This window comes from Hippopotamus amphibius, chromosome 5, assembly GCF_030028045.1.
Source record: "Hippopotamus amphibius kiboko isolate mHipAmp2 chromosome 5, mHipAmp2.hap2, whole genome shotgun sequence".
NCBI lineage: Eukaryota > Metazoa > Chordata > Mammalia > Artiodactyla > Hippopotamidae > Hippopotamus > Hippopotamus amphibius.
This window is the reverse complement of record NC_080190.1, coordinates 84,029,086-84,051,768: the sequence shown is the minus strand read 5'-3', so window position 1 is coordinate 84,051,768 and position 22,683 is coordinate 84,029,086. Positions and strand designations below refer to the sequence as shown.

The following is a 22,683-nucleotide window of genomic DNA, read 5'->3' as shown; positions in this document are numbered from 1 at the left end:
CCCAGCCACCAGCCATCTCATTAGCATACAAAAAGACACATCACTTCAGAGATTACGGGGATTTTAGGGGTTATATGCCAGAACCAGAGACAAAGACCAAATACATATTCTTTTTTGTTTTGTTTTTGTTTTTTTTGGCACACGGGCTTAGTTGCTCCGTGGCATGTGGGATCTTCCTGGAGCAGGGATCGAACCCGTTGTCCCCTGCATTGGCAGGCGGATTCTTAACCACTGCGCCACCTAGGAAGCCGCAAATACATATTCTTAATTGTATCACACCATGCCCTGGAAAGAGAATGAGGAAGAAAATGGATGACTCCAGTCAACTGGTAGCTCATATGAAAAAGCACGAGACCAGCGATGTAGATAAATCGCATTTTTAAGGCCTGAAAATGTTCCTGTAGAGTGCCTCTCGAATGGCCGAGACTAAGGCTGTGCTAGGGTTGTGCCCGTTGGATACAGCCTCACCGTATCCCCCCAGATGGTCTCAGCTCCGTGACGACCAGACAGGACCGCATCTGCTCTCCCGTCCTCCAGCCGAGGCTGTGGGTCGAAGCGGGCGATGGGTTTCGGGTTGACACTGTGCTTCCCCCTAGGAGCAGCAACGCTGGGCAGCAGGGCATCTGGGTGTTTGAGATTGGGAGTCCGGCCACCGCCAGTGGTGTGGTGCCCTCAGACGTGAACCTGGGATTGGACGACGGAGCAGAGTACGACGATGAAGATTATGACTCGGTGACACGGCTGGGCCCGGAGGACACAGGCACCACATCCTTCCCCTACGAGGCCCCGAGAAGGGGAAACACCGGCACATACAACATGCCCGGTGACCTCTCCCCCAGCCGGCTGGCTACCGAGAGACCCCCTGGACCTCCCACGGAGAGGACTAGATCCTTCCAGCTGCCGGCGGAGAGGTTTCCCCAGCAGCAACCACAGGTCATAGACGTGGATGAAGTTGAGGAAACAGGAGTTGGTAAGGCCATTTACGTGGCAGGTGGTACCTACTTGGGTTTCCGCCAGGGGAGCGTTGCGGGCGGGGTGTCAGCTGTGTGCCTTATTTGGTGGTTTGTAAGGATGAGAGCCTGGGGAGGGAGGGACAGAACTCACAGCTGCAGAGCATGGTGGATGGGCCCGAAGGCTTCAGAGACTCCAAGGGATCTGGGATGAGGGCTGGGGTTATGGAGACTGCAGAACGTGTCCTCTTTCAGGTTTCCTGCTGTTCATTTTTTGGGTCTGTTTTAAAGAGAAAAGTGCTTTAGAAGTATTTTGAAAGTCAGATTTCCTTGCTTATTTGTGACTTCTGAGATCAGCAATGTATTCACCCACCTGAAAAAACATTTTAGAAGTTCCTTTGGCGATTGACACGGTTTATCTTTGACATTTATTTCCTCTTGGTTTTGGAAGGAGGATGGTTGATTATTTTTCCTCCCGGGTCCTGTCCATTTCAGAGTTAGTTTGTGAACATTTAAAAATACAAAATAAGTAGATCCCCTTTTCAAGGATGGTTTTAAAGTACAATATCTTGTAATCGACTGTATTATATCAGATTTTTGCTACATTTTCAGGGAAAACCATTGGAACCCCAGCATGCTTTGATTTGTCTTACAAAAGACATTCCAGCTCGACTGTGTTCATTATTTTTTTGCCCTTCAGGTTGACCTATAACCCGTTAAGATTCCTATCAAGGGGATGGTCCAATGATGTTTACCATGACTCACAGCTGCTTCTACTCTGACGTTATCATAAGGCCCTCAAAAAATCTACTCCATTCCACAGTGTTCACCCATTTTTATTTCTCCTTACTTGTGAATTGTCTCATAGCAATAGTCATCAATGCTTATTCTTACCGAGTAATCCCAAAGCGTGGACAGGTTCTGGTGGCCGGGGTCGTGTGCCTACTTAATCCTGAGGCACAGAAATGGAGAAGCTGCCCTTTAGTGACATGATGAGGACGTGGGTTCATGTCTCAGGGCTCCCCTTACACACACAGCACCCTAGATTTCATGGGGGGATGCTGACATCTAGCACGTGGCACTCTGCTTTTTAGCTGCATCTCAAAAGTGCTTGCCCCAAGGTGGGCTGTGGGTATATTTACTTGCACATGTTGAGTTTTGAGCGTCATCCTGCTTTCACCCCACACAGGTGTCTCTGAAATTCTCATTTGTGAAGCCATCACTTTGAAATAAGAGCATAGCTAGCCCCAGCCACTTACGGTAGTATATTACTTGGTGCTAGTAAAAAGAAGAGCCTAGATTTGAACCCCAACTGTGTGTAAAAGAGATGTTTTTCTGCCCCTGATCCCAGTTATTTCCCTGTTTTTATTACAAAGGTCGGTCTTCTGTAGCCAGCAGTGCCTTCCTGGTGTTATTTGAGTCGTCACCCACAGATATGTTGGCTGTAACAGACCCACTGGGAGCTGGGCTTAAGCAATCAGTAGCATCACATGCATTCAGCTCAGGGCCCAATTGTTCTTGGCTCCAAATGCCATCTTTATACACCGAGGAAATTCCCTTCTGGGGACGTAGGACTCACGGGATCTACCTGGGGTTAAACTTTACTTTTATTTTCACTCATAACAATTATAAAGTGGGTCATTATCCCCTCTGAAAGTTCATCCCCTCTTGTGCTTTTGAACTTCATTCCAAATTAATTTGCTCTGGGTTTTTAAGTTTAATGAGCTAGTTCATTGTCCTAATAAAATGAGCCTAGGAGGGAGATATTTAAAATAGGGAGAAATTCTTCTTGTTTCTTGGGTCAAAGGCTCTTAGATCAGGTGTGACTGAGGAATTATTTCTAACCAGCTTTTGCCTTTAAGAGCTTCTGATTTATCCCCTGGTGAGAAGAAAGGGACAAAAAAATTTTAAATACTATAAGCTCGTTAAAATGGCACATTTACCACAATAAAAAGTAATTTAGATATATTTTAAGGTCCCCCTCAATGCGAAGCAGATCTGATGACCTTAGATGGATGCCATGTTAAGGCCCACATTGGACTAATACTGGTTCCGTGATACTGAGGACAGTGGATCATAGCATTTTAAAGTAATTCACCCTTCTGTTTTCTCAAACTCCCACCAGACCGACTTGCCTTGGTAGTTTGAGCAATGGAGCCACCGTACTATTTAAGTGGCTGCAGGTAGAGAGCCCCGTGTCTGAACTGCCTAAGCAGATGTCAAGTCTCGCACAGCCGAGGGTGCAGGGTCAGAAAGCCTCCTGGTCCAGAGCCCTGTGAAGTGCTTACAGGTGTGCTGTGTTCGCTCCAAGCAGTTTTCAGCTACAACACGGATTCCCGCCAGACGTGCATCAACAACAGACACCAGTGCTCGGTGCACGCAGAGTGCAGGGACTTCGCCACCGGCTTCTGCTGCAGCTGCGTTTCTGGCTACACGGGGAACGGCCGGCAGTGTGTTGCTGAAGGTACTTTGCTTTTGTCTGTTCCGTTTGTGGCAGGAGAAAAGGAAGGAATGGAGTTTTTCTTTTGGTGCTTGTCTTGACATCTTGCCTTTACCCAGATCTCTAAGGGGGGTGTTGTTTTCAGTTGGGCAATGATATTTAATCTCTCATTCCCCATTCTTGCCCGTATTTCTCTATTGGGTGGGGGGGTCCTGGGGAAGGCCCTTTGTCCTAATGAGGGGAGGTCTCTTTCTTTCCTGGGCTGTTTCTCCATCTCTGAAATGACAACCATTGGGACCGCATCTTGACAGCCACCCTAGCTTGAGACAAAGGCTAAAGTGTTGAAATTATGCAGCCTGGACCACGAATTGTCAGTCCCCCTCATTTTCCTCTGTTTCTTTCAAACCTCTTCTTTTGGCATCGCTCGGACTATCGTAGTTGTGGTTCAACTCTAGCAGGGCCACAGTGGGCTGGTGGAGACCAAAGTGTGTAGCAGGCCAAGTCTGTTCCAGTCCCGCTACCCTCTGATCTTCCTGTCCTCATGCCCTTGCAATCCCAGTTTGGTGATGGAGGACCATAAGGGGTGGATCACAGCTAACTCTGGAGCCTGGACCCGCTGTGGGGCCAGCTCCAAAATGGACTCAGCTGTGGGCCGGCGCCAGTGCTGAGCTCTGCCCCCCTGAAAAGAGCCAGCCAGTCTTGACATGCTCAGATGGTCGGGAGAATCTTCTCTGCAAAAGTCTAGAGGGTCCAGATAACAGTTTATTTAGAGAGCGAGACCTATGGGAACCCGAGGCCATACACTAGAATTAAAACAAAACCAAAGCCGACCATACTGAACATTTGTCCCTTCAGATGCCGTCACCTCCCTTGTCACCCGTCATTTTCCTTGTGTGTTTAACGAGGAGCCTCAGTTGCTTCACAAAATACGACTAAATAAAACTCAGTTGGAGGAACGCTTTTCTGTTTTTTCAGATCCCCTGCTATAGCTATAGTGAAGAAAATATAGCTATTTTAATTTGGGTAAAAAAAAAAGTTTCCTTCTAGGTCACAATTAGATAGTTTTGTTAAGTATTATCTTCAGCAACAAAAGAAAATTTTGTATACTTTACATAAATTTGGGGGGATGTTTTTAACGTCTATAAATGTGTTTTCTGTTTTCTTCCAAAGCCCACTGCCCCAGGGACTGGTGTGCCTTTGCTGCTTTGTCTTAGGCTTGGTTTTTTATATTTCTTGCACCCTGGGAGCAGCTTCCAAAATCTACAATGAATCCCTCTTCTGAAAGAGCAACCCCATTAGCTCTTTCCATGCCAAATATCAGAGCTGGAAATGCTGACCGGTTGTGTTTGGCAGGAAGCTCCGATATGACAGATTGCTCGGCTGCATTTTCTGACGTTCTATACATGCCTTGTCATAGTTTTGTGGTTTAAATATTTGTTGGCGTCCTGCTACTTTTGAAATATTTTTCTAGCTCCAAGTTTGGTGGAAAAAATTTGATGTCCTTCCCTTGGCTTCCCTGCTTGTTTCTGTAATTGTTTGGGGGAGGCATTTCTTGGATATTACTCTTCTAACTTCACAGCATTCCCCCAGTGTAATGACACAGTTTATGTGCAGAAATACTTTGTCGAGTCTGTCTTGGCTTGTCAGTGACCCTGTTTATTTTATTTTATTTTATCTTATTTTATCTCATCTCATCTTATCTTATTTTGGGGGGCCACACCACGCAGTATGCGGGATCTTAGTTCCCCGACCAGGGATTGAACCCATGCCCCCTGCAGTGGGAATGCAGAGTCTTAACCTGGGAAGTCCCTCAGTGACCCTGTTTAGCGGCTGGGGCATACTGAACATGGCAGAAAGTCTTCAGAACACAGGTGACGATGCTCAGAGGAGGGCTCGTTTGTCTGTATTCTGCAGACTTTACTGAGAACTTCCTGTGCACAGAAACCTCTGCTAAGACGGCCGGGAAATTGGATGTGGCGGTCCTGTCTCTAGTCATCTATAACCTAGGAAGAGAAACATGATATGTACGACCATTAAGTGCTAGAATTTAATTCTACATCAAACCTGAACAGTCCAAGGTGACTTATTTACCTCTTTCTTCAGTTTTTGTTTTTAAAGATGTAAGTAACACACATTTAAAATATACCATTTGTTTCTTTTTAGTATATTCACTAAGTTGTGCAACTATTACCTCTAATTTTAGAGCATTTTCATTGCTCCAGAAGGAAACCCTGGATCTATTAGCAGTCACCCTCAACTCATCCTTATCCCCCAGTCTCTGTCAACAGCTCATCTACTTTCTGTCAGCATGGGTTTTCCTGTTCTGGACATTTCATATGAATGGAATCATACAACATGGGACCTTTGTGTTTGGCTTCTTTCACTCAGCATGATGTTTTCAAGGTGCATCCGTGTTTTAGCATGTACCAGTACCCCATTCCTTTTTTCTTTTTCTTCTTATAAAAAATTAATTAATTTTTATTTATTTTCTTAATTGGGTCTTTGTTGCTCCCCGTGGGCTTTCTCTAGTTGCGGCGAGCAGGGGCTACTCTTCATTGTGGTTCGTGGGCTTCTCATTGTGGTGGCTTCTCTTGTTGTGGAGCACGGGCTCTAGGCGCTCAGGCTCAGTAGTTGTGCGCCAACTTAGTTGCTCCTTGGCATGTGGGATCTTCCCCGACCAGGGATCGAACCTTTGTGCCCTGCATTGGCAGGTGGATTCTTAACCACTGTGCCACCAGGGAAGCCCCTCATTCTTTTTTTCTAGCTAAATAATATTCCATTGCATGGATAGACCACATCTTGTTTATCCATTTATCAGCTGATGAACATTTGGGTGCTTTCCCATTTTAACTATTATGAATAATGCTGCTAAGAACATTTGTGTACAAGTTTTGTGTGGACATATGTTTTCTGTTCTCTTGGATATATACCCAGGAGTTGGAATTGCTGGGCCATGTGGTAACCTTCAGTTTTCTTATTTGAATACAAGAACATCTTACTTTCTTGAGATCTTATCTTTTCCTGATTAAACAGTAGTAAATACATGCAAGTTATAAATATTCAAACATTGTAGAGATAGACAGTATAGAAAATCAAAGTTCACCATATCCCCCCGAGTTAACCACTGTCAGCAGTTTTGTGTATATCTCTTCAGATATTTTCCCCTAAGTGTGTGCTAGTATTTATCACTAATGTAACTTTTAAAAGTGGTGTCCTACATATACTATTTGACAATTTATGAAGAAAGCTTTTAAATATGCCATAGTAAATTTCACATCTTTCCCAGTTGTCTGAATGGGAAAGGTCAACAGCAAACACACAAGCTGGTTCTGGCTCAGCGGGCATGTTTGTGTGGCCTGTGATGTCCGTTGTGGCCACTTCTGTCTGAATTGGGTTGAGTGAAGGTCCAGGACTCAGACTGGCAGTCCTATATTTGAGCCAGAGATGCTCTTTAAGATGTGTTATAGATCAGGCAGCCAAGTGCCCCATCCAGCTTAACCCTGCTGTCCCAGTGAAATGACTAATTCTGACCCTAATACTCTCAGAAGTGATAAATTATGTCACCTTGTTCTAGACCACCCATGGTACCGTTCTCCTGAGATTGTTTTATTTGCCTCTGAAGTTCTCCCATCAAACACCAGGTCCCCCTTTTCTGCTGTCCATTATCCATCAGCATGCAAGAGAGGAAGACACTGGAATTTCTAAAGCTCATAGACACAGCCATAGGAACTGCCTTCTTGGGAAGAATAGCTACTTTTTCACTCACCCCAGAGCCCTTTACCTCACTGCTGTTTGGCTCTTTGCTTTATGAGGTACACATCCTACCAGACGTACTCTTCTGCTCTGAAGGGCTGGCTTCTTTCTTTGTTTCTGGCTCAGGTTCCCCGCAGCGAGTTAACGGCAAGGTGAGAGGGAGGATCTTTGTGGGGAGCAGCCAGGTTCCCATCGTCTTTGAGAACACCGACCTCCACTCCTACGTGGTGATGAACCACGGGCGCTCCTACACAGCCATCAGCACCATTCCCGAGACCGTCGGGTACTCTCTGCTTCCTCTGGCCCCCATCGGAGGCATCATTGGATGGATGTTTGCAGTGGAGCAAGATGGATTCAGGAATGGGTTCAGCATCACAGGTGACTGACATCAGACCTTAAAATTAATGGGCTGGGGTGAATGGAAAGGGAACGCTGTGTCTGCAAAGAGCTTACCAACTTTGCAGCTGTGAAAGTAAGATGTTGAGGTCAAATTATCAGGAAGTTTTTCATTAATATACATTAACTAAAACTGTCTAGACTTGCATTTTGATCAGGGTGCGATTTCGGGCTAGAGATTTAGACATCTCCGGCAGAGCAAACGGTGTTTGTTCCTATATCCTCACAATCTAAAGTGTGGGGCTCCTTCTATTTATTCATCCAGCCTGCCTCCAAATTCCAAACTAATCTGAAACGGACACTTGGCATTTCCTCAGTATCTGCTTGGAGAAAAGGAACCTGTCATTTCTGGCTGGCCAATTCAGCCTGATAAACATAATCTTCATGAGTCTTAGGAAACCTGAGTTTCCTTGGAGCTTCTTAGAGGCTGTGTCCTGTCCGGGGAAGTTCAGTCTTTAGCACACATGTAGGCAGATGGTTGGTCGGAGTGGGGGGGTGCTTCCCTGGAGCAGCGGTGGCCCCTCCCATGCTCTGCCGAGGCCGCCCCTCCCCGTGCATGCTGGAGGCCCTTTCCTGGAACCACTTGGGTGGAGGAGCCTTCATCTCCAGCTACTCCCAGAACCTGGAGCCTGCTGTTCTGGGGCACAGGTAGAAAGCTGCTGCCCCTGACTACCTAGATCTGTCTTCTCCACCATCCCTAGCCTCACTGGAGCTTCAGCCACGGTTTTATCCTGAAAACACTGCTGAGAGCAGAATCTGTAGGCTTTGCATAGACACACCTCCCAAAGTCATAGAGCATAAATACCTAACTGCCGAAAGTGTGGCCATTTTAGGAAAGGAGAGGGTGTATATTTGAAGAGGGTATAAAATCCCTTATTTGTGGCTCAGTGTTTTATCTTCCTATCCCGCAGGCATATATATCCTGAGTGTTATAACGTTCCTACCCTCCTGCAAACACATGCTCTTTCCTCTGAAGACATAGTTGAGCTTTGCAGTCAGACCCACAGATCCTACTCTTTGGCTGCACAGCCTTTCATATTGGCGTTGCCTTGAATACAGGCTGATTTAAATTGATGGTCCTCTGTAACTCAGATCAACTTCAGGGAGGCAGAGGGAGCCTTTACAAATTCCCAGCACTAGCAATGCTTTGTTACTGCAGTGGTCCTTCTTAACTGCCCCAGGACCTGTGTTACCAGCTGGATATCTGCCTGGGACCTGGGGACTAAAAAGCAATTGTCAAGCTTTTTCTGCAGAGGGCCAGATAGTAAATGTTTTAAGCTTTGCCTAGATATTTCAGGCTATTTGGTTTCTGTTGCGGCTATTCAACTCTGTCGTTACAGTGAAAGCAACCAAAAATAATATGCAAATGAACGATCCTGTCCTTCCAGTGAAATTATTCACGGGCACCGAAATGTAAATTTCATGTAATTTTCACCTATCATGAAAGAGCTGCCAGCTGTGCTATCAGGAGAGTCTGCAAACGTGGAAAAGGGAGGAAGATGGAAGAAAGGGGAGAATTTTTTTCCTGCTTGTCTGTGGCTGCTGCCCTCCACAGACCAAGGGGAGGTCCTGAGCCGACACCCATAGAATGTGCTCCTAGGATGGTTTCTGGGTGTGGTGATTGTGTGCCCTGAACCACTCGCCCATCCTGACCAGGGCTTAGCTGTTATAATAGTCAGGAGCGCTTGACAATTGGCAGGACACTTTTTAACATATTTATCTCATCTTCACACCATAGATTGTATCCCTTTTTCATCATCAGGAAAATGGAGGCTCCGTGGGATTAAGTAACTTGCTCAAGCTCATCCAGTCAGTACCCAGCCCAGTTGGGAGTCAAACCCTGAACCCCTGCTTTTTCCAGCACAAGCCCTGAGCCCACCCCTCTCAGATGCTGACTTGCAGCTGGGAAGCAGCTTCTGTTTCTTGTGCGTGACTCAGCTGGGCCACATGTCCACAGCCCCATTTCTACTAATCAGATTAAAATATCGGCGGAGGAGGTGTGAGCCTGTCCCCACTGTGAGCCCAGGGTGGACGTGTGGGTGGCTTCTTCTTACGGCGAAGTGACAGACTGACTTTGCTTTGCAGGGGGCGAGTTCACCCGCCAGGCGGAGGTGACCTTTGTGGGGCACCCGGACAAGCTGGTCATTAAGCAGCAGTTTAGCGGCATTGATGAGCACGGACACCTGACCATCGACACGGAGCTGGAGGGCCGCGTGCCGCAGATCGCCTTCGGCTCCTCGGTGCACATCGAGCCCTACACAGAGCTCTACCACTACTCCCACCAGGGTGAGCCCCAGCGTCGCATCCCGGGGGCAGCTCCGCATCCCAGGGCTAGCTCCGCATCCCAGGGCTAGCTCCGCATCCCAGGGCTAGCTCCGCATCCCAGGGCTAGCTCAACATCCCAGGGCTAGCTCAACATCCCAGGGCTAGCTCTGCATCCCAGGGCTGCACTCCCACGAGCTCCAGCCCTGAGTGCATGCCATCTCCTCGCCTTCAGAGAGGGAAATGCAGGGGGCACCTAATTCAAATCACCTTTTCTCTGATAGATATCGTGCACACTCATCAGAGAGAATTTAGTGCAGGAAAGGAAATAAGCATAACTTATAGATGTAAAATCAGGAAACAATTATTATTAAATTAAGTATATTTCCTTTGAAGCTTTTCCTTATATATAAAAAAATCCCAGCATATATATATACCAACATGTATAATATCTCAACATATTCTATAATTCCAAAATAAAATAATGTAACTATTATAATATACATCTATATGTAGTTTTTTAAACTTTTTATTTCAAATTTACAGGAAAGTTGAGAATAGCACCGTTTCTGCATGTCATTTACCCAGACTCACCAGTTGTTAACATTTTGCTACATTTACTTTATCATTCTCTCTCTCTCTCTCTCTCTCACACAAACACACACACACACACACACACACACACACACACACACACGGTTTTCTTTTGGAGAGTAAGTTGTAGGCACCATGATCCTTCATCCCTTAAATATTTCATGTGTTTTTCCTAAGAGCAAGAACATTTTCTTACGTGGCCCCAGTACAATCATCAAAATCATGAAATTTAACATTGATGCAGTACTATTGTATGCTCTACAGTCACGTGTATAGTTTTTATTTAAATAAAATTGCAATCATACCACATTGTCATATCTTCACTTTTCTAGTTAGCATCAAATCATGACTACTTGATAGCTTCATTAAATGGGCTTTGCAAACACTTTTTAATGAATCTATACCATTCTCTGGTATGGGTATTAATTTAAATTTAAACCATTCTCTTTTCTAAAGCTTAGGTGATTCCCAACTTTTCCTTCTCACAATGAGTTGAAATGACCATCTTCACCATAAATCTTGACCAAACTTGTGACTTTTTTTTTTCCTGACCGAATTCCTAGAAATAGTACTGCTGAGTCAAACAATGGAAACCCTTTAAAGGCTCTTATTAAATTGCCATCCAGAAAGGCTGTACCAATTGCCACAGCTTTGTGGCTTGCTCAGGCTCTCCTGGGGAAAACGAGTGGGTGAGTAGGAGGTGGGGGAGTGGCAGGACCCCCATCCGCAAGTCAGGCTGTGACCAGATGGTGTTCCTGGCAGCCCAGCACGTGGGAGCGGGACAGGAGGCAGCTTACACTAATCTTTTATTTATCCTCTGGCTTTTATTATGAACTACAGCACAGCACACAAATATAAAGAGCCTTTTATACCTTTTTTTTTTTTTTTTAAATAGAAAGTTGAGATTTTCACTGTATGGGTGAAAGCGAGCTCTCTTCTGAGTGGGGAAAACTGTCTCTCTTCTCTATGGAGATTTGCTCACAGCTCTTTAGTACTTTATAGAAATTGGCTACTGAAACCTATTAGTGTCTCATCTTTGTATATCAGAGAACTGTTTAATCTAGAGTTATTTATAGCAGCCTCTATGTACTGAATCCTAAGTGCGATACCCCTACAAAGCACTTAGCACTCTGCTAGTTGCGTGGTAAATGCTCCATAATTGGCAGCGTCTTAATAAGAGTATTAGCCTGCTTGATTCCAGAGACTTTGCATGTTATCTCATCCCCACCCCAGCCCGTGTTGTAAAGGAAACAGAGGGCAAAGAAGTTAGTAAGAAACAGAGGTCTATGATCACACACTTTGTGAGCGAAGGTGCAAGGTATGAATTCAGGTGTCTCTCTTTCCAAGTCTGTGCTCTTTCCATCAGATCTTAGTCTCTAGGTTGGTTCTGGGTGACTTAGGAACTTATAGAGAAACACTTGGTAAGAAAAAGCAATAACTATTCCCAGTGCAAATAACATCAATAATAGTATGGGAAATCTGGGTGGCAGAAGGCGTCTCAGCGCTGAAATAAACAGTCTTACTTCTCCTGTTGCATCTGACCTCCCATCTGGTAGCAGTACGGGCAGGGAATACTGCTAATGGTTTTAGAGCCCTTGACTAAGTCTCTTGCATCCTCGAGATCTCTCCTCAGTCTCTCTGCCTTGTCTCCCTCCCTCCTTCCCGCATCCAGTGATCACATCCTCCTCCACCCGGGAGTACACGGTGACGGAGCCCGAGCGGGATGGCGCTGCCCCTTCGCACGTCCACACTTACCAGTGGCGCCAGACCATCACCTTCCAGGAGTGCGTCCACGACGACTCCCGGCCGGCCCTGCCCAGCACCCAGCAGCTCTCGGTGGACAGCGTGTTTGTCCTGTACAACCAGGAGGAGAGGATCCTGCGCTACGCTCTGAGCAACTCCATCGGTGCCGTGAGGGGTAAGAGATGGCCGCTCAGACTGGGCACCGTGCGTGTCTGCCCTGTATGGCTCTGTCAGTGCTTTTGACGTATTTTTTTTTCATCGCTTACTCTCAGTAAGAAGAAGGAAGGTTATGTGAAATAGCTCCCGATAGAAGTAAACGTCTTGTCATCTGTGATTCTTAGGAAACCTACCCATCACTGTTCTGCTAATCTAATGCCTCCTCATTATTCTGTTTGGGGTAGAAAAGAATGATAAGCCTTGAGTTACCCTAAAGAGTAGACCATCCAAGGGCATTTATTTTTATGTTATTTTTTGTTCTTTTCCACTATGATTGATTGCGGGATATTGACTGTTGTTCCCTGTGCTGTACAACACAACACAATGTTCTTTATCCATTCTGTATATAATAGTTTGCATCTTCTAACCCCAACCTCCCAGTCCACCCCTCCCTCCCTCCCTCCCCAACCTTGGCAGCCACAAGTCTGTTCTCTATATCTGTAGGTTTATTTCTGTGTCCTAGATAAGTTCATTTGTTGTTTCCATGTCATAGGTTGTTTCCATGTCTTGGCTATTGTGAACAGTGCTGCCAGGAGTGCATGTATCTTTTTGAATTGTCTGGATATATGCCCAGGGGTAGGATTGCTGGATCATAAGGTAGTTCTGTTTTTAGTTTTTTGAGGAACCTTCATGCTGTTCTCCATGGTGGCTGCACCGATTTACATTCCTAGCAACGGTGTAGGAGAGTTCCCTTTCCTGCACACCCTCTCCAGCATTTGCTTTTTGTAGACTTTTAAGTGATGGCCATTCTGACCAGGGTGAGGTGGTACCTCATTGCAGTTTTGATTTGCATTTCTCTAATAATTAGCAATGTTGAACATCTTTTCATGCGGCTGTTGATAGCTGGGCGTTTAAAACACCCTGATACTCACTGTGGGCTCAGGGCTTGGGGAAATCCAAATCAAATCTGCTAAAAGTCAGGCATGAAGTCTACAAGGAGCTCTCTGCCTGGGGACGGCACATCTCGGGAGCCGAGGTCTGGTCTGGGGGTGCTTCCGGCTGCATGGAAGGAGCTGGAGCTAGTGTGACAGCCCAGTGTCAGGTCTCACATTGTCCAAATCTTTAAGCCCCAGGGGTTCTGTATATTTGGGGTCTGGGTGTTAAGCTCTTTCTCTTTTTCAGTTATTTTTGATTCTCCCTCTGTACCCAGGTCATTTCTCCAGCTGGTCAGGTTTGTGTTCAGCTCCGCAAAGCGGAGGGAGGGCAGATCTTCCATTAGACAGCTGTAGCTCCAGGCATCAGGGGTTGGCATATTTTTTCTTAAAAGGCCAGATAGTATCAATAACTATTTCAGGCTTTGCCAGCCATGCAGTCTCTGTCATAAGAGCTCAATTCTGTGGCTGTAGCACAAAAGCATCCATGGACCATATGCAAGTGAATGGGTGTGGCTGGTTTCCAGTAAAACTTTATTTATAAAAACAGATGCGGGTCCAAAGGAATGTCATTTGCTGATCCTGCCCCAGGTGACACAGGAGTCTGCAGGTTTCCTGGTCATCAGTCCCGCCTTACTTTCTGGAGGAGGAGGAGGTAACCTGTGAGTATTTCTGAATCCTCATTGGGTTTCAGTGTCTCTGCTTTCACAGACGGCTCCCCTGATGCCCTTCAGAATCCTTGCTACATTGGCACTCACGGATGTGACACCAACGCAGCCTGCCGCCCTGGCCCCGGGACCCAGTTCACCTGCGAGTGCTCCATCGGCTTCCGGGGAGACGGACGGACCTGCTACGGTACAGCCATCCGCTCTCACTTGGTGGTGGTGGGGGGGTGTTGGGGTGGGGGGAGTGGGGTGCAGAAACAGATCCTGAAAACCAGAGAGCTGGGGGAGGGGAGGTAGCACAGGTGGGATAAATACTGATGGGCACGGCAAGCCAGCTTTGTGTAAGCTCCACACTCGGTGTCGGTGTTCCCTCCGTGATCTCAGGGGTCCTGGCCCTTGTTTCATCTGATCAGATGCCCTGACTCCAAGCAGCAGAGTAGAATTTAAAAGGCCACATTCCACTTCACCTTGAGAACACACAGGTTTAAAGGGAAGGGAAAGTCAACGCTGTTTATAACATGCGTAATATGACCATAACTGTTTGTAACTGTAACCTTGTTTTAGGTACGTCACAAACACCATCTCATTTAATTCAGTAACTCTAATGAGATAGATCCTTTCATTTCAGTCTTTTAAAAATTATTTTTAATTGTGGTAAAATGCACGTAATATGGAATTGATCATTCTGGCCATTTTTAAGTGTACAGTTCAGCACCATTAAGTACATTCATGTTTTTCAACCATCACCACCGTCCATCTCCAGGTCTCTTTTCATCTGCAAAACTGAAACTCTATTCCCATTAAATAACTTCCCTTTTCCCTCCCCCCCGCCAGCCCCTGGCAACCACTATTCTACTTTGTACGAATTTGATGACTCTGGGTAACTCGTGTAAGTGGAATCATATAATATTTGTCATTTTCTGGCTGGCTTATTTCACGTAGCATGAGGTCCTCAGGGTTCATCCATGTTGTAGCCTGTGTCAGAATGTCCCTCCTTTTTTTTTTTTAATTTTATTGGAGTATAGTTGATTTACAATGTTGTGTTAGTTTCAGGTGTACAGCAAAGTGAATCTGTTATACATATCCACATATCCACTCTTTTTTACATTCTTTTCCCATATAGGTCATTACAGAGTATTGAGTAGAGTTCCCTGTGCTATACAGGAGGTCCTTATTCTCTATTATGTAATCAGTCGTGTGTTTATGTTAATCCCACTCTTTCAATTGATCCCTCCCCCCCTTACCCCTTCTCTCCTTTTTGAGGCTGATAAATATTCCACTGTATGTACATACTCTTTTTTTTTTTTAATCCGTTCATTTGTGGACCCTTGGGTTGCTTCAGTTCTTGGGCTCTTGTGAATACCACTGCTGTGAGCAGGGGGCTACAGATATCTGTTTGCGATCCTGCTTTCCGCTCTTTGGGGGATACACCCAGAAGTGGAATCACTGGGTCACCTCAGTTCTGTGCTTGATTTTGTCTGAGGAACCATCATATTGTTGTCCACAGCAGCTGCACCGTTTTGTACCCCACCAGCATTGCACAGGGCTGCAATTTCTCCACATCCTTGCCAACACGTGTGTTTTTTTGGTAGCGGCCATCCTAATGGGTGGGAGGTTCATTCCTGTTTTTATAGATGAGAAAACTGAACCACGAACATTGGAATGTTGGACCTTGAGGCTGACCCGAGTGCATATGTTACACTGCCTTCGCGGCACTTATTTTACTACTTATAATTTCACTTTAAATGCTTTCACACAGACAGCTTGTATTTATGTGTGTTGCTAAAGTTTAATCCACTGCGGATGTTGAAACTTGGCCTCTGTGCACTGATGCCAAATTGAATCTCAGACAGAGTTTTGAATGAGGAAGAAAAGAATAGCGTTATTGCTTTGCCTGGCAAAGGGGGCCACAGCTGGCTAATGCCCTCAAAACCATGTGTTCCAACCTAGGAGGGGTTTCTGAGGAGTTTTATAGTCAAGGGGCAGGGTTGCTGATAAGAATCAGGGTGCGTGCAGGGCCTGCATTCCTTCAATCTAGAGATCTTCTGGAGTCAGCTGGTATCGTGATCTCTGGTTCTCGAGGTTCCTGGACTGTGATCTTCTCTCTGGAACATCTTCCATTTGTTGGCTGTTTTAGTTCTGCAGAAGAGCTCAAAGATATTGTTATGTGTATCCCTTAAGGGGGAACCAGGACCCTGCCCCAAGGCTGCACTATTGTGTCTTGGCTCCTCCCGCCTTGTCTCTGCATCCCCTCCCTTCCCTGATTAGTAACTGTTTGAATCTGCCCTTTGGAAGGCAGGGAAGGGGACAGAAAGGCTTTTGTGCCCAGGAGCCCCACAGGTCCTGCTCGGTTTCACTACCAAAGGGCAGTGAGTTGACTCCTGACTCAATGAGGAGTCCACAGAGCAGAGGCATCTAGTGTAAGAATGTCAGATGCTTTAGCCAGTGCTGCCTAAACCCACCACAAAGGGCGCACCCACAAATGTAAGGAATGCTAGAAGCAAGCTTCCCTCGTGAAGTGGGTGGTGTGCACACCTCTGTTTGGCCAGAATGATGGGCAGCCCCCTTGAATGACTGGGGCTTAAGAATCAGAGGAGCCCAGCAGAATTTGGAATTTGGGAACGAAGCCTTGGCCCTGGAATCCATTGAATTACATGGAATCCATTGAATGCCTCCAATTAATGGCAGCTTTATTATGCTGATTTAACGTGAAGGTTAGCAGATCCTGCTGCCCAGGTATTGCTGCGTTTGCTTCAGAGTGAAATTTATGTCAGGTGCTCACTGGAACATCTGAAAGGATGGAGAGCAAGGGTTAGGCTTACAGGAGCAGCTCATACAACGGTTTAGCCAGCTTGCTGATAACTTTGTACGTGCGGTAGAATTCAATCTGAGACTCGCTTCCCTTGTAACTTACCACTGGGCAGGGGACATAGTTTCTACTCACCTCTGATCATCAGAGGTTTCCAGTGTTTCCCCAAAGAGCCCAACAGTCTTGAGTAGTTGAATTGGCTTGGCCACTTTGAAGCAGTGTGATACCGCGTGTGTGTGAGCAGAGCCTTCCCAGGCTGTGGACATGGTGACAGACACCACGTGGGGGTGGGGCTCTTCCTTTTCTCCAGCAGAAGCCTATACCTCCTGAGTCTCTATATAGCTCTGCTTCAGCTTCATAAGTCAACTAAAGGCAGTAACTCCCCTACATATGAACCTTCAAGTTGCGAACCTTCAAAGATGCGACCGTGACGTCCAATCCCCTAAGTTAGTTCACGTGTCTGGCGTACATTATCAAGTGTGTGCCTCCTCTACAAGTGGTTGTGCTTTTGTGTACTTTACTGCACAGTAATGTATAGAGTACAGTAGCACAGTATCTTTATTTCAAGCCCAGGATGTCTGGAAGCAAGCGTAAAAGCAGCAGTATATAGACGATTGTGTTAGTTGGGTACCTAGGCTAACTTTGTTGGACTTACAAACAGATCGGACTTAATGAACGCGCTCTTAGAATGGAACTTGTTCGTATGTAGGGGACTCGCTGTATTAGTAGAACATGGAGCTACCTGAACCTGCTGACCCATATAAGCTGTGGCTCACTCTGCTCTTGGTGCCTGAGCTTACCGTGATGGGACTGCTTGCTTCACTTTCCAAGGCACAACCAGCCGTGCTTTACGGATGGAGTCTGTTGCTGTCGTGGAAACCCTCTGATGCGTTGGCCCAGGAATACGTGTGGTTGTGCGCACTTGCTTTTGCCCTGTGATTAGTTCTCATCCTGGCAGATTTGCACCATGGAATGTGGGTATATTCCTAAGTCAGGCTACTTTTTGTTCTGGGTCACACAAATAAGCCTCATAGCGTTAATGCATTGAGACACTGGCTGTTGATAGGCAATTGCATTAAGCAGATCACGTCACACATTATTTTGACCTGGAAAGTGCCTCGGAAGACAATGGGGGTGAGCCTTTGTCATTCAGTGTGTGTAGCATTGATATAATGATAGATGACATTCACATCAAGGCTGGGGTTGATTAGACGCTGCACAGTGACCCTGCGAGGTAATTTGAGGAAGATTTCCAGTTGAGTCACAGAGCTCTGATGCCTGGCAGAATGGCTTCTCTATATTTCTCAACTGGGAGGCTGTAAGAGAGAGTTTTGGACAATCTCTCATTGAGTAATTTTGAGTGCGCACAAGGCGTTTCACAGATCAGTCAGTCCTGAGACTCTTCTCCAGCAGGAGCCTGGGGTGTATGAAAAGGACACATGGGAGAAACTTAAGAGTTGTTGAAAATATGTGGAAACTAGCCACTCTGAAAAAAAGTCGAAAAGGAAGCCGTTAATTACGGGAATGATCCAGGATTTTCCTGTTGGGTTAGGGAATGATTTGTGTGAAAGGACATCTCTTCCCAGGGAAGATGTTGACCACATATTGACTAATAAGAGCAATTATCTTCTTGGCAGATATTGTGCCATTTTGTGAGGAACAGTTACCGCTAGTTCCCTGTTTCTACTAAAGAGCGGGTTAGAGTCCTAACCTCCAGCTACAGAAGGGAGAGTTTAAATTAGGCATTAGGAAGAATTTCCAAACTGTAAGGACCACGAAATAATAGCAGGGAAATGGCTAGGGTTTTGCCCTAAAAGAAAAGGAGTCGCCCAGCTTGGATTTTATGTGTAGACCTGCACGGAGGTGGGGGTGGTGCTGGGGAGCCTTCCCCTCCCCCATCCCACAGGCCCTCAGATCCTATTTGCCAGCGATTCTGTAGATAGCGCCTGGGGGACAAGCATCCTTCCAATCACCCAAGACGCTTTCTTGAAACACACAGTTTCCCCTTGCGTAAATCTTCCTGGGGTGGAACGAAGCTGGGACGTTTCCCCGGGTGACTGTGTTCTGTCCCTCTGATTGAAAACTGCTGCTCCGTGCTCTTGTGCTCTGGCAGTTGAGTCTCAGCCACGAAGCCCTGCAGTCTGCACAGTGTGTCCGGACATCTGGGCCTGCAGTGTCCTCTGAGAGCTGTAGTGCAGAGACAGTGAAGCCAGAAGGCTCCTTTTCTCCCTTGTTGTTGAAGCAGCAGCTGGTGGATGGAGCTGGAACGTGCACACTTGCTGAATATCCCTCCACCCCCACCCCAGCTCCAGCTCATCAAGAGGCTGCCTTGGGAGGGGCTTTGTTCTGTAAGCTTCCAGCTGTGCCTGCAGCCATCCCTCTGGTCTGAGATCTTGTAGCTGTTTTTTTTTTTTTTCAAATTGAAGTATAGTTAATGTACAATGTTGTGCCAATCTCCGCTGTACAGCAAAGTGACTCAGTTATACGCATATAGACATTCTTTTTTTTTTTTAATATTCTTTTCCATTATGGTTTATCCCAGGACTTTTTTGTTCGTTTTGGAGTATAGTTGCTTTACAATGTTGTTAGTTTCTGCTCTACGGCAAAGTGAATCAGCCACACATATACACATATCCCGTCTCCCTTGGATTTCCTTTCCATTTAGGTCACCACAGAGCATTGAGTAGAGTTCCTTGTGCTAAACAGTTTGTTTTCATTAGCTATCTGTTTTATACATAGTAGTGTATATATGTCGATCCCAATCTCCCAATCCATCCCACTCCCCGCCGTCACAGGATATTGAATATACTTCCCTGTGCTGTACAGTAGGACCTTGTTGTTTATTCATTCTAAATGTAAGAGTTTGCATCTGCTAACCCCAAACCCCCAGTCCATCCCTCTCCCTCGCCCCTCCCCCATGGCAACCACTAGTCTGTTCTCTATGTCTGTGAGTCAGTTTCTGTTTTGTAAATAGATAGGTTCACTTGTGCCATACTTTAGATTCTGTATACAAGTGATATGAGATGTTGGATCTTAAACACGTCGCAGAAACGTACATTGCAGTATAGTTTCAAAAAGCTGAATGCCATTTGGTTCAGGTTTTTGTCTGAGGATAGGTCCAGCTCTGGGGCTGATGTGGCAAAAATGCTTGTCTTGTGCAATGTTGTCCAATAAGCCAGCAGGGCTTTTGCCTCACCAGTGAAGAGACCGGCTAGACTGGCCATCGGAGGTGGAAGCATGAGGAAGAGTCCCATTATGGAATTGAGGAGGGGGAGTTGTGGTGGGGCAGGGGGCTTTGTGTGGTCTCAGCCAATATGCAATCTTCCTCACATGTGTCTCCCAGAGTTCTAAAAACGCCAGAAGTACCTGTACACTCTGAGAGTGACGTTGGCACAGAAGGATCCTGTGTGAATGTACTTATTTCAGTCCATCAGTGGACAGGTAACCAAGGTAATGACACAGTAGCTTGATTTCTTGTCCGAGCCAGCCAGCCGTCCTGTAGTGGTAGCCACAGACTGGCCTCCAATGCCATGGCCATCCAAGGGCTGTGTTCCTAGAATCAGAGCATCCCTGAGGCTGGTGGTGTAGGATAATGATAATGGGTACGTTTCTTTTTCTTTTGTAATTAATTTTTATTTTTTGGCCATACCATGCAGCATACAGGATCTTAGTTCCCTGACCAGGGATCAAACCCCTGCCCCCTGAATTGGGAGCATGGAATCTTAACCACTGGACCACCAGAGAAGTCCAAATAGACATTTCTTGAGTAGGCTAGGCTTCCGTCCATTCTCTGTAATCTTCACAACCCCTCAAGATGAATAGCAGTGTGAGTACTTACCAATGGGGAAACTGAGGCTGAGTAGTTAGGCGACTTGCCAAGACCACACAAGCTGGTTACCAAAGGAGGCAGGATTTGAGCCTAGCTGTGTCCAGCTCCAAAGCACGCGTTCCTTTGTTCCAGTCACCCCACACGACAGCCACAGTGTTGTCCTGTGGGAGAGCATCACTCACAGCCTTATGAGTTAACGGGTTTTTAGTGCATTAAGCTCAGGATAACATTCCAAGGATCACAATTAGGCTCTAAACAGTCCAGCTTTGCTTTGTCACTGTCATTGGAGAAAGGAAATATTTTTGAAGAAGAGCATATTTAATTACGCTCTGTAGTGTCAGAACCTGATTCAGAGTCTGGAGACTTCTCTGCACATCTTTCCAGCACGTATTTGCCCATCTGATGTTCGTGGACGCCGGGCTCAGCAACTAACTCCAGGAGGCGGGGCGGGGGAGGGAAAAGCACACATTTATTCAGGAGGGGGGCCTGGGGATCACTCTCAAATTATGCCCAGAAAAAAAGAGATTTCTTTAACATTACTTTTGGAATATAAAAAGGTGTGTTTTAAAGTGGGTCCATTTGTGTGCCAGAATGCTTTCTGTTGTGTTTAGCGGTGTTTGAAAAGGTTCTTTTCTTTAAAGTCAGCATTTAAACAAACATTTGGGAGGAATTCCCTGGTGGTCCAGTGGTTAAGATGCGGTGCTTCCACTGCAGGGGGCCCAGGTTCGATCCCTGGTCAGGGAACTGAGATCCCGTAAGCCGAGCGGTGCGGCAAAAATAAATATATCTTAAATTTTTTTTTTTTTTTGCTGTAGATATCGACGAATGTTCGGAACAGCCCTCGGTGTGTGGGAACCACGCAATTTGCAATAACCACCCGGGCACCTTCCGATGCGAGTGTGTGGAGGGCTACCGGTTTTCAGAGGAGGGAACGTGCGTGGGTGAGTGCTGTGGGTGACTTTTCAAAGCGAGTCATTCGTAGGTGGTAGGTCAGCACCTGCGTGAACCACGTTGCCTCAGGTAGTTCTCCTGGCTGCGTTGGAAGGTTCCCGGTTCCATTGTTGGGGAGGACAGTTTACAAAGGTGGATCAGACTTTATTCCTTCCCTCCGACTACCTGGAGAGTCCCAGGTACAAGGAATAAGCCATGTTGTCCACACAGGTAATACCCTTCCCTGCTTACAAAATTCCTTTTAATTCTTTTCATTATTCTTTTCATAGCTATTCAAACAATGAGACGTTTCTCATAGTTAGTGTCCTTGGGATTCTCGTGGAGGGAACACCACGTAGGCATGTATGTCATTCCCTGCCTTAGATTGAATTCTTCCTGGTTTGCATCTAAAACTCCATTCGGCGCCTTTCTGTTTATGGATTTCCATCTTACAAGCCACAAGTCCTGGCATAACGTCATAGCCTATCAAAGTTAGCAGTTAAGGCTGTTAATTGGGCTAATTAAGCTTTAGGGGGATGATGATTCTGGTGATGGTGGTGACACGCTGACCACAAAGAGCCAGATTGTTTAAAGTTCCCCACTTTTTCCTACCGCTGCACTTTGACCTGTTGTTTCCAAGAATTTCAAGTTCAAAGATTCTTGCAGATTTTCAGGTCTGGAGGGCAGCGTGCTGAAGGGGCCACCTGAACTTGATATTTCTTCCCGATTTAAAACAGATTCCTCTTTTAGCACATCAGAGAGCCTTTTCCTTGCCCCTTCCTGGCTGTTTACTAAACCCTCGCATACTTTCTGTTTGCTGTCTTGCAACTCAGATGAGGCCGCCAAGGTCTCAGGGTGAGGTGGTGTCTTGAGGGCGGAGGGAACAGGCCGTTCTCATATTTTGAGTGTGACCCAAACATCTGTGAGCGGACAGACGGCCAGTCCCCTTTGCACAGAGCTGAGATTTCAGCTGTGCTAAAGTTACTTCTATCTTTTGTTTTCCCCCCGTAGAGAACAACAATTTCTGTGAATGTGGCCTGACTTCCTTGTCTGCTTTTTGAGATGAAGGAGAATTGGAAGGCCTATTTTTCACGGCGGCACCATTTACATTAGATTTCGGCTCAAGCTTGGGTGGCGGATCCTTTACCCCTTGAGTGGTGACGTGGACAGTCCTGGGACAGACGTGTGTGACGCATGATGTCCTGGGTTTCTCCAGCCCCTGCT

The 22,683-nt window shown here is 46.2% G+C and overlaps 1 protein-coding gene across 2 annotated transcripts in view; it reads left to right on the top strand.

Annotated features, from left to right (window-relative positions):
• Positions 1-22,683, top strand: part of NID1 (nidogen 1) — a 93,405-nt gene that overhangs the window by 30,573 nt on the left and 40,149 nt on the right. The window contains exons 4-10 of one of the 2 annotated variants that reach the window (XM_057736098.1): positions 597-970; positions 3,265-3,414; positions 7,270-7,521; positions 9,625-9,825; positions 12,068-12,313; positions 13,938-14,081; positions 21,345-21,470. In XM_057736098.1, coding sequence (XP_057592081.1) covers positions 597-970; positions 3,265-3,414; positions 7,270-7,521; positions 9,625-9,825; positions 12,068-12,313; positions 13,938-14,081; positions 21,345-21,470 — 1,493 coding nt within the window. Of the gene's footprint in view, positions 1-596; positions 971-3,261; positions 3,415-7,269; positions 7,522-9,624; positions 9,826-12,067; positions 12,314-13,937; positions 14,082-21,344; positions 21,471-22,683 lie in introns of both variants that reach the window. The other variant, XM_057736097.1, reaches the window with a different exon arrangement.